This window comes from Tursiops truncatus, chromosome 11 (assembly GCF_011762595.2).
Source record: "Tursiops truncatus isolate mTurTru1 chromosome 11, mTurTru1.mat.Y, whole genome shotgun sequence".
NCBI lineage: Eukaryota > Metazoa > Chordata > Mammalia > Artiodactyla > Delphinidae > Tursiops > Tursiops truncatus.
In genome coordinates, this window is record NC_047044.1 from 82,460,940 (window position 1) to 82,473,134 (window position 12,195).

A 12,195-nucleotide genomic window follows, 5' to 3' on the forward strand; every position below is an offset into this window, starting at 1 on the left:
AGAAAGATGATCGAAACCTAGCTGAATGAGTTAACCTAGCAGTACATAGTATATTCCTAAAAACTGGGAAACATTTTAAGTAGCCTAATTTGTCTTTTACACTTTAAGAATGGATATCATGAAATTCAAAAGAGCTATAGAGAAAACTATAAAGGTATCTTTATTTTAAAATTGTCAGTTTTCAGAAAGTTAGAGAAGTTACACAATAAAAATTCCACAATAAAGATGTCGTGATGTCAAGATACGAAACTTTTACTGATTAAAAGTTTAGGCAATAGGAATAGGCCACCCACGAAAAGTAGGCCAAGTGTATTTTGCCCTTTTAACTTACTTGTGCCTTCCAGTCACATCCAAAGCACCTTCCTCTACTTCTCCATATTTGGGCCTTTCACGTGAAGCATGGATTCGGTTGGCTACACATGAGAAAGGTGTCAATTCTAGTCTTGGAATTGCTGTAAGACTATCCAGATACAAGGCATCTGCAGTAGAACAGAAAAGAATAAATATAGAAATTAATGGTTCAAATTATATATATATACTATTTCTTTTCCTCTTGGGAGATTAGACCATTTCTGAAAAAACAAAAGTCAGTTCAATTCAATTAACATTTTTTTTTGAATTTTTGAATTTTATTTTATTTATTTGTTTATACAGCAGGTTATTAGTCATCCATTTTATACACATCAGTGTATACATGTCAATCCCAATCGCCCAATTCATCACACCACCACCATCCCCCGCTGCTTTTCCCCCTTGCTGTCCATACGTTTGTTCTCTACATCTGTGTCTCAATTTCTGCCCTGCAAACTGGTTCATCTGTACCATTTTTCTAGGTTCCACATATATGCGTTAACATACGATATTTGTTTTTCTCTTTCTGACTTACTTCACTCTGTATGACAGTCTCTAGATCCATCCACGTCTCAACAAATGACCCAATTTCGTTCCTTTTTATGGCTGAGTAATATTCCATTGTATATATGTACCATATCTTCTTTATCTATTCAATTAACATTTTAACATTACAACCCCCCACCCCCTAAATTTTGATGCCTAGTTATGAGGGGTAGAAATGTCAGTTATTTTTTTAAGCAGGTGGTAGGGGTGAAGGAGGAGAAACAGAAACCCTTACCTAGTAAGCAACTAGAGGGGTCAATAACAATCTGCTACCAGGGGGCAAAATCCAGCCAGCCTCCTGTTTTTGTAAATAAAGTTTTATTGGAACACAGACACACCCATTCATTCAGTATCATCCAAGGTTGCTTGTGGGCTACAACAGCAAAGCTGAGTAGTTGCTGCAGAAACCGTACAGCCTGCAAAACCTCAAATATTTACTATCCGGCCCTTTACAGAAACAGTTTATCAACTCCTAAAGAGAAAAACAGTTTGACATTGTAATTGTAAACCACTGAAGAGTGCAGGAAATAGGGTGACAATTTTTTTTTTTTGAGGAAATTGTCTTGTCACGTTTTTCTGAGTATAGGAAGCAGCAGAATTTAATAGAAAAAACATAGCTTTGAAATTAATCACAATTTTTAGTTCAAATCCTGACCCTGACACATAAACCAGGTGTGTGATCTCGGATAAATAACTAAACCAACTCAGCCTCAGTTTACTTACATATAAAGTGTCACATGGGGACTTCCCTGGTGGTCCAGTGGTTAAGAATCCACCTTCCAATGCAGGGGACTCGGGTTTGATCCCTACTTGGGGAACAAAGATCCCACATGCCTCGGGGCAACTAAGCCCGTGTGCTGCAACCACTGAGCCCACGCGCCACAACTAAAGGGAAGCCCACGTGCCAAAATGAAGTGCCCGTGCGCTGCAATGAAAGATCCTGCTTGCCACGACTAAGACCCAATGCAAAAATAAATAAAGAAAAATTTTTTTAAGTGCCACATGACCTTAGGCAAATTATTCAGTGTTCCTGCTAACTTATCTTTAAAATGGGAATTACATTAGCATCTACCTCACAGGGATATGGTGAGGATTAAATGAATTAACAGGTACATGAACATACAGGTCTGCAAATTACTCAGTGTTCCTGCTTCCTTATCTTTAAAATGTGAATTACATTAGCATCTACCTCACAGGGATATGGTGAGGGTTAAATGAATTAACAGGTACGTGAACATACAGTTCTGAGAGCAGAGAACTGTTCCTGGCGCACAGCGGGCACTCTTTCAGTGCCGCCATAGTATTGTTACCATCACTGAGTTACTGTGGGTAAAATCGTCTCTATAAAGCACTTATCTACTGTCTGACACAAATTGGCCACTTGTTCGTAGTGGTAGCAGTTTTCTCTCTTCTAGTTGAAATGATCCACAAGTCCTCTACTTGCTTCTTATTCCTTCTTAAATTTATTTTGATAATCATCCCATTTCTTTTGTCATTTCGGAACCAACCATTAACTTTTGCTTTCAAGCACATCCAGGTTGTGATGAGAGATACCACCACTTTCAGCATTTCCTAAGATAAAGTTCATTCTCCTTAGACTGGCATTAAGAGTCCATGAGGTGACCTACAACATGCTCCAAACTTAAATTCTACTCCATCCTGACCCAAGCCCTCTTATCTCCACAGTGACTTATCCAGCATGGACTCTTCTCCAAACACTTAAAACTTTTGCATTTTTTTTCCCCCTCATGTCATTCTCCCCAGTTGGAATACTTTTTCCCTGCTTTTTGCTTTTCCAAATGCAGCCCGTCTTTCCATGCCTGGTTCAACACTCATTTCTTCTACAGAGCCTTCTCTGAACCCAGGTCTTACTTCCTTAATAGTCTGTGAGTTACTTTAGGACTCACTTTCTAGTATACATAAAATAGTGCCTTGCACAGAGTAGGTGGTCAAATATAAGTTGACTGACTGAATTCAGGGATAAACATCTAAGTTTTCAACATTTGCTATATAATTGTGATTAATTATTTTCCCTCTCAAGAAGAACCCCACCCCCAGCTGTGTCTGACAGGGTATAGGAAAGGGTCTATCCATGCTTACCCAGCAGAGGTGTGTACCAGCACGTACGTCTGAAGGTCAGGGGTAGCCGATGTATTCTTGCTTCTTGATCACTATATCGTTTATGGCAACACTGCTTCTGAACAGAATATCAAGTACTATTAGCTTTCCAAAGGGCTGTAATATATTTCATAATCTCTCTTCATCTCCAAAATTAGAAAGAATATCACTGTTCTCCCGCAAGAGAGTTTGAGAAGAAAATAAATGACATCAAGTAACAAAGTTTTCATGCTTTGGATCAAAAGGGACGTAGCTTATAAGTAAAAATGTAATTCTTGTTAAAAATCACTCTTCAATAATTTAACAGAAAGATAACATCAATTCCCAATAATCAACACTTTCATATAAACAAAGGCTTTGAGGAAAGAAATATGAGTGAGGGGCAAGTTTAGTTATATAATTCTTCTTCCTGATACCATAATCAAAAAGTTTTAAATAGTACCATTTCCTAGGGCCTATCAAAATTGTGTGTGTGCACATGATAAAGAAAAAAATAGGTATCTTGCGTTGTCCGATACCCTCTCAAGAAAATCAGTATAGCTTAGAATTCTAACTTTCTAATACACATTGGACTTAACTTTCTATTTTGGCATAGTAGGAGATTCACAATTGGCACTTAAATAGTTTCAAAAAGCTTAAACTCACCAACTGTTCCTGGAGAGGTTGATGAATTCTATCCGTGCAGGACAAGGGATCGTAGTGAGGAAATTCCTCATCTAAACAGCTCTGTCATGAGAAAAATGGTGGAGTGCATTCAAAGACAGAATGATGGGAGAGTGACAGATACAAAATACATTAGATTTAAGATGTGATGCTACCTGAGAAGGAGAAAATGGACTAGTTCTTTATCTTGTATTTTTCATTAAGGGAACAAGTTTGTAATGGTAAACCTCTCACTGCATTTTCCCCATTACTTGTTCTAGGAATGAAATCCAAAGATCAGGAACAGGAAACTGAATGGCTTTGTCACTGAAATCTTCAAGCAGAGACCAAAGAAGCTTGTTGGAGACATAACTCAGAGAGTGAAAATGCTGTCTGTGAAATTTCTACAGCAATAAAATTGCGACTTTTGTCCAAGAGGTAGATACATGTCTATCAGTTACATGGTAATAGAAAATTGGTGTTCTTGAGATGATTATGGAGAGTTTTCCAGTTCAACTTATTGTAAGGGGATTTTTAGGCACTCTGCCTAGCTTAATCTCCTACATGAATTTTTTTTTTCTCCTTAAACAGATGTGCCTGCATTATGCCCTAGAAACAGATACATGCAAATATCACCCTTCTCTCTTTCCTCCTCCAGCCCCTTCCCTCCAGTGCCAACCTTGCTGTTCCTTATGTTCTTTATTTATGAACAGAAAGGAGAAATTCACCAAGTGTCAGAAGAGAAAGAAATCCATTTAACTGTACCATGGATATCTTGAGATATCCAGACAGAGAGGAGTTGAAAGTTTAATTCAACTAGGAGAGAAAAGAGACAGGAACCATCAAAGCCCACTCAAGAGTCTCAGAAAGGAGGTGCCTAAGGCTAGCAGACTGGCCCTTTGCTAACAGATACAGTTCTGAAATGCTTCCTCTCTGAAAGATGTTATTAGGAGCCACGACTCATGTGCATTCTCCTCTCCTGTTTTGCTAAATGCTTTCAGTGCATAAGAAAACAAAGTCTACCAGAGCATCTTTTCTAACTTGATTATTTAATTTTATGGCTAAAATTATTATATATTATAACTTAGCTTCAAAATCTTAACACCAACTGGACAACTTGCCCACAGTAAACACATATCACAGAGGTTTGGGTCTTTTTGTTTGCTTTTTACCTGAAACAGCAAGCCGTGGAGTTGTCCTTTAATTAACTTCTTTCTTAGTGACTCAATTGTTGCTATAAAGAGAATTTATAACCAGATTAATATGACAATTCGTAACCCCCTTTTCCCTTAGTTCATTTTGTAAACTTTTTTCCCTAAAGATTTTTTGATGTGGAAAGATTTTTTGATGTGGACCATTTTTAAAGTCTTTATTGAATTTGTTACAATATTGCTTCTGCTTTGGTTTTTTGGCCCCGAGGCATGTGGGATCTTAGCTCCCCGACCAGGGATCGAACCCGAACCCCCTGCACTGGCAGATGAAGTCTTAACCACTGGACCGCCAGGGAAGTCCCATTTCATAAACTTTTAACAGCTTTCAATTTGAGGCCTGAGGAAAGGAAAGAGAAAACAACGGCTTCTGAGAATGACATTCTCAACTCATGACTCGTGAAACTGGGAAAGCAGAAATAAAACAGGTAGGAGCAACTAAACCATTATTGCCCTTGAGTATTTAAAATTAACCTTGATAGATGCAAGTGAATTATCTTCTAGAAGTGAGTCACAGAATTATTCATGCTAAAAAGGGAATACACCTCAGAGGTCACTCGGTCCAACCTCCTACCCATGGGGAAATTGTCTCTTCAGTAAGCCTCTGCTTGAGCTACAAGCAATGGAAGCCCTGGAAATGGAGTCATAGAATCCCAGATTCCTACAAGTAGGTCTGGGATCATGAAGACACTGATATCCAGAAGATTTAAGTGGATAAATGGTTATTCGTGGAGCTGAGATCAGACTCATAGGACAACGCTCCGTTCACTATACTCTTTTGTGAAATTAAAAATACGTGTCTCTCTACTTAACTGAAATCTGCTTCCCAGTAACTTCCAAATTGTCCTCTCTGGAATAATGAAAGTGATAAAAATACCTATCTAACTTCTTAAGTTAAATAGCCACATATTACTTATTTGACAGTCTATACCCTTTGAAAGATAGCCAAGAACCAGAAAATAGGCTGAAATCTTGGGAACAACCAAAATAGATGTTGATATCCATGCCCTTTATCCATGCGGCAGATCCTCACAGTTCACTCAGACAGTGGGCTCTGAATTTATACATAATTCTCACAAGCTTGACTGTTTTCTCAGCCCACAGATGATTAAAAACAAAAATTAAATGAGGGTACGAAGCTCTGTTAGATGGAGGTGTATTAATAGCTGCCATTTAAAAAAAAAACCCACTAACAGCCAGGAAAATTAACAGCAGATACTCTGGTGTCCAAAACACGTAGAAATCTGGTGCTTCTTATTTTAAAGACCAACAGTTTTATATCTCAGTAGCCTGAAGAAATTCTGCGCCATGAAAATAATACTAATACATGTGGAAATTACAGAATCTAATTATAAATATTTTTCAGGGATAAAGAGCTTGAAAAGCTTCAATTATGTGGAAAATTCCCCATGTAAAATTTATTTTGTAAGAATATTTTTTTGTAAAAATAACATTTCCCAATTAAGCTTGACAGTGTTTGTGAGGCCCACAAGGAGGAAAATATATTTTTAAACTATTTCCAACATATGTAAGTTAAGAAAAATTAAACTCTTAATACTTAGAACTCTAGTAAAGATTCAGTTTTTAAAAATTCTCTGTGTTAACTGTATTAAGAAGTAAGGCTCTGTCCTCCTCCTGACCTATATCTGAGCAACAGCAATCAAAGTTTTCAGAAGTGGCCAACATTATGCTTCTGAAGTTGTGTATCTCAAAACACTGTCTTTGAATTTCCAAATTAAGCTTGTGTTCAGAAGAAATAATGAGTTAGTATAAGACTGTCTAAATTGCCCATCTGCTTTCCCACCAGGCAATCTTGATTTTTAGAAATAGTCCATCTCAAAACAAGTTCCAAGTTGTAAACCTCATTTCAACAGATGTTTTGTGCAATGGGTAGCAATTATTTTCATATGTTTCATAAGGCGAAACAAGCTGGCTTATGACGTTAATTTGCATGTACCTTTGCATTCTTCTTTATGTGTTTGGAGTTGGACCTGCCATGTCTCTAGGGCATTTAGGTTTCACATGGAAGCAACTAAAACAATGGCCACTGTTTCCCCTGCTGTTGCCATCTGTGACGTAGGATGAGAACAGTTGTCTTGGATACATTTTCTTTGAAGGAAGCTGAGATAAAACAACTTTCTAAATGACTACGCACTAAAGCTTTCAGGCAAAGGCCCTGCGATTAATTGGCTGCTGAAAATCAAAACCATGATAATGAGCTGTAATAATGTTAGGTATCAATAAGCGTTGACGTTTATGGATTATGGACTTCATAACACTGTAATATAATGTGTTACTCAATGTTCTATAGCATTGTGCATTACAAATATTAAAGTTCATTGAAATCCATAGACTAGAAGAAAATAATTCACAACACATGTATCTGTCAAAGTTCTTGTATCTAAAATATATAAAGAAAAGAAATCCTACAACTCAGTAACAAAAGGACAAGTGACCTAATTTGAAACAGGGCAAAAGACTTAGATACTTCACAAAGAAGATATACAATGGCTAATCAGCCCAACAAATTAAAATCACAGTGAGATACTCCGTCGTGCAGAGAAAATGAAAAAGACTGACATCACCAAATGCTGGGGTTGTGGATACCTGAAACTCCCACACATTGCTGCTAGGAGTGTGAAATGCTACAAACTCTACGGAAAACCGCTTGCAGTTTCTTAAAAAGTTAGAATTACAGCTCTACTATGATCTAATATCTCTGCTCCTAGATATTTATCCTAGGTTAAACAAAAACACAGGTCCACACACAGACCTATACACAGATGTTCATAGCAGCTTTTTCCCTAACAACCCAAAACTGTAAATATTAGGTTGGCCAAAAAAGTTCGTTCGGGTTTTTCCATAAGATTATGGAAAATCATCTTGGCCAACCCAATCATTTAGATGTCCAATAATAGGAGAAAAGATAATCAAATTGTGGAATGTTCTTACAAAGAAATGTGGCTCCACCATGAAAAGGGCATCCCATTGATAAATACAACATAGATAAGTACTACGCTCAAGGAAACACACACAGACACACACAAAAGTATATATACTGTATAACTCAATTCTAGAACAGCCTAAGCTAACCCACCAGTGATAGAAATCAGATCAGTGGTTGCTCCTTGTGGTGGTGAAGGTAGAAGTGGGGAGGAACTGTTTTCGCGTACGGAAAAACAAACAAACAAAAAACTACAACAAGAACGAAAACAATGGGGCTTATAAAATAAATAGGGTTAGGAAGAGACCACTAAAAATGTATATGCAACATTGTAACCAGAGCGCTAACAAGCACAATTAGTAGTAGTACTTAAAAAGATAACATGGATCACTGAGACATGCAACTTAAAATGGCTAAAGGCTGACTCCCAGGATGCTAGAAATGCACAAAAACATTGGAGTGGAAATGCTGGTGACACTTTAAATGGCACAGTGCTGGTGGGGTGCTGAGAAAATGCAGATGGAAGTGGAACTCTGAGGCAGTGGGGCTGCTACAGCAACGCGGGCAGGAATACAACCTGCCGCAAAACGGAGCTCTGCGGGGCTGGGATGGCGCGTCTCTGGGAGGGAGGCCCAGGTGCAGACCCTTGTTTTTTTTGTTTGTTTGTTTTTTTTCTTTTTGCGGTACGCGGGCCTCTCACTGTGGTGGCCTCTCGCGTTGCGGAGCACAGGCTCCGGACGCGCAGGCTCAGCGGCCATGGCTCACGGGCTTAGTTCCTCCGCAGCATGTGGGATCTTCCCCCACCGGGGCACGAACCTGTGTCCCCTGCATCGGCAGGCGGACTCTCAACCACTGCGCCACCGGGGAAGCCCAGACCCTTGTTTTTAATTTTCTTAAAATAAAGGTGAAAGTCTCCTGCTGCCTGTTAGCAGCCAAGCTGAGGGCTTTTTCCTCTCCTGCTGAAGGTTATAGTTGTATTCCTACCAATCCAGGTCCTAGACCCAGGAAAATTGTGAATGAAATGCCCATATTATCCTTACACGTCTTCACCCATTTGTCAATCATGAAAGAGACAATTTACGTGATAGAAACATACTCTAGCAGAATAGACTGTACCCAGTATGGCCAAGCATTAGCCACTGTTTGCATTTGTTACGTTATTTGTAAATTAACAACTCTGGCATTTTCTGGAAGAAGATACTGAGGCTCAGAGAGGGAAAGAGATTTGCCCAACTTTATCAAAGTCTTTTGTAGACTTAGAATCTAGGTTTGTTTAACCTCAAATCCCATGCTCTTTATCTTTGTGCAATACTTTCTCCTAGATTATTTCATCCATACCTGCATCTTTCATTTGGGAAAATGTAGGCCCCCATCCCATCAGAGCTGTCCAGCAAGCTGTATTTGACTTTGGTTCTCTCCTTGGTGCTCACCCCAACACCTGTGTTTAAGTGTCTCCATCACCTGAATCCCCCTTCCTGTCTCATTTCCCTCTTGTGTACTGACTGCTCAGGACATGTGGCTCTCATCTTGCATTCATCCTCAAAACCGTAGGCTGTTATCTGCCCCACACATCATGCCCTCCACGCTAAGAATAGCAAGCTAGAAGAGAGTTTCCAGTGAGTTCATCTAGGTGAAAGCCTTCTCTTAACTATAAAGTTCATATCAGATACTATGTTCAAATAAGGAATTATAATATACAGGAGCTTCTCAGGCTCTCTCTCCAAAGAAATATTTATGGTTTCTAAAGGAAATACAGTTTCACTCATTGTCTGTTGAATAAGCAAGTCAATGAAGATCTTACGTAGATAAGGGCAAAAAAGGATGAATACTAAAGGGGTGATAGCTTGGATTAGATCATTTAGTCTACGTTTCCTGCACATTGGATTCACCCTAATATGTTGCATGCATGCCCTAGATCTAAGAAGCTTTATTCCTTTTTAAAGCAAACATTCATTTACATATGCACTGTTGCCTTTGTTAAGATACTTAGATACATATGAAGAAGCAGAAGAAAGAAAATATATGTTACCGTTCAAGAAATTTAGTAGTTCTAATGGTGCATTTCAGGGGGGCAAGCAGGCACACTAATTACCTCATAAATCAGTTCAGTCCTGATGGCAACTGAAAACTGGAACAATATTATTTATTCAACATTAAAATCAGGTATCTCATCAGATGTCATAAGCGACTTCCTACTTCCAGTTTGTGAACATTGTCATTGACCTAAACATTTGGACACAACAACTGCATCCTCACACAATTTGCTAATGACCCTGTCTTAGATGCAGCAGAAAGCAATTGCCGTAACACTTAGTGAATTTATGAAGCTAACCGGAAAGCTTCACAAGAACTAAGTGGATTTAAACAGTTTTGTTGTCTGACTCAGAATTCAAACAGTATGTGATGGCAGTGGTCATGGTGGAATGTGTGAGGATGTGTTTGTGTTGTAACTGTCCTACCTTGTTGACGTTTGTTCACAGTCTATCTGGAACATCTGCTCTATAGACTTTTTGAAAATATGTGCTACCCTCTTCTTATAAAGGTTGATTTTTAAGGGCATTATTGGAAAGATCTTCGTAAGCAAAGGGTCTTAAGAGCAAAATGTTGATAGGTATGCCTTCTTTGGGCAGCAAAAGATACTAACAAGTAAAGGAGCTAATAAAGCCTGTGAGACTGTGAGCAATTCAAGACAGAAAGGACGCGTCCACCCTACTTTATCCAGCCAGAAAAAAATACATGCATTCAACATAGGGCAGCTTTCATATTCTATTTTAAATGATATTTGGACCAACTATCCCCTGAGGATAGACTGGGAAGACACTAGCAAGTTCATAACATTGAGAATGTATATTTTGGAATAAGTTACAAAGGCTGACTTTTCCAAGAAGGTACTACAAGCCATAGTAGGTTGGAGGAGGGGATAAATCCTTTGTTTTATAAAACTATGGGGTATAATATTGATTTAAGCAAAGGATAAAAATAACTGGATCAAACGATTGGACCTCTAAGCACAGTGTCTAAAGCAAACACACCATAAACCAAATTTGGAATGCCTTAACGAAGGCATGTTCATGGCTCAAAATTAACAACTCCAATCACAAGGGGACATTCTCCAATGCCCTCTGAGCAATACAAAAAAATAACATAAAGATTATGTAATTTAAAGCATGCTTTACATTGTCTGACAGAGTTAAGCAGAGTAAAATGACACTTACTGTTACTGAAAATGATCAAGTTCTACAAGGCTTAGAAATAATAATAAAGTGTTGAATAACCACTGTTATCTTAGAACTAGCCAATTCCTTTAAACTCTTAAAGAGCTTTCTCAGATAACAGTAGAAAGGGTACAATAAATCCAAAACAAACACAAGCCTGAAATTTTCCATCACTAGCTTACCTTAAGTTTCTATTTAGTTATTACCCAAACCAATAACTTTCTATAAAAAGAACCTTTATACTGCTAGAACGAGAAGCTGGCTGGACAAAGGCAGTTGTCTGATAAATGGTCACATACATAAGCTTCATTTTTACTGAACCATGTTTCTAGAATAAAATAAGCTTAAAAATAATCTGACCTCTGTAATTTGACAATTGTCTTCTCACCCCAGTCCTCAGTAAACGCTTATCTACTTTTAGGTAAAATGGCAAATGTTCTAGTTTTTAAAGTAAAATATATAGGTGAAGAACATAAAATTTTAAAAGAATTTTCACACATATATAATATTTTGATACACATTGAATTCATAAGTATTTTGCTCAACTCTAAAATTACTGCTTAAAAGAAAATAGAGAGGCAGGGCCTCTTCTACCATATGATGGGTACAAACCAGCTAATAAAGTCAGAGTAGAATATGTAAACAATTTGCAAGTTCAACTATCTCATGCATACAAGATTTTTTTCCATGTTTACTTTTACAGATATTGAGAGGTTTTGTTTAATTTTTAAAGAAATAACAGTCATGGAAAAATCCAGCTTGTAGTAGACAACCAAAAGGGAAAGTTAATGGTTAAATCCAGCCACCTAGCCACTAGGCAGATCTCTCTGGAAGCCTATAACACTGATCCTGGAGCCATTTCATCAGCATGAATTCAGTAATAAGATAGCAGCTGGAATCTAGAAAAATGGCTGTAGTCCTTCTGCCCCACCTCAGAGTGGACCGAATTCAGACATAACAAATACTTGCTACTCACTTTTCGGTTTTCTTGTCTTCTGCTCAAGTGTCTGGCAAGTGTTCACTAACTCAGTATTTATAGTCTGGAGATTTCGTTGATCCGAAATTGCTTCCTCTAATTTACGCAGCAAAGGCTTAGCTTTTTCCCTGGCAGAGTGGGCTGCCTGATCTCCATCCTCCACCTGGATACCGACAGTTAATGCTGGATTTTAGC

At 38.2% G+C, this 12,195-nt stretch overlaps 1 protein-coding gene across 2 annotated transcripts in view; it reads right to left on the reverse strand.

The window, feature by feature from the left end:
• IRAG2 (inositol 1,4,5-triphosphate receptor associated 2) overlaps nucleotides 1–12,195 on the reverse strand; it is a 92,302-nt gene that overhangs the window by 36,754 nt on the left and 43,353 nt on the right. The window contains exons 18-22 of one of the 2 annotated variants that reach the window (XM_004310955.4): nucleotides 12,001–12,163; nucleotides 4,830–4,891; nucleotides 3,661–3,741; nucleotides 2,998–3,094; nucleotides 332–479 (exon numbers count right to left, since the gene is read on the reverse strand). In XM_004310955.4, the coding sequence (XP_004311003.4) occupies nucleotides 332–479; nucleotides 2,998–3,094; nucleotides 3,661–3,741; nucleotides 4,830–4,891; nucleotides 12,001–12,163 (551 nt within the window). Of the gene's footprint in view, nucleotides 1–331; nucleotides 480–2,997; nucleotides 3,095–3,660; nucleotides 3,742–4,829; nucleotides 4,892–12,000; nucleotides 12,170–12,195 lie in introns of those variants that run through there. The other variant, XM_019936409.3, reaches the window with a different exon arrangement.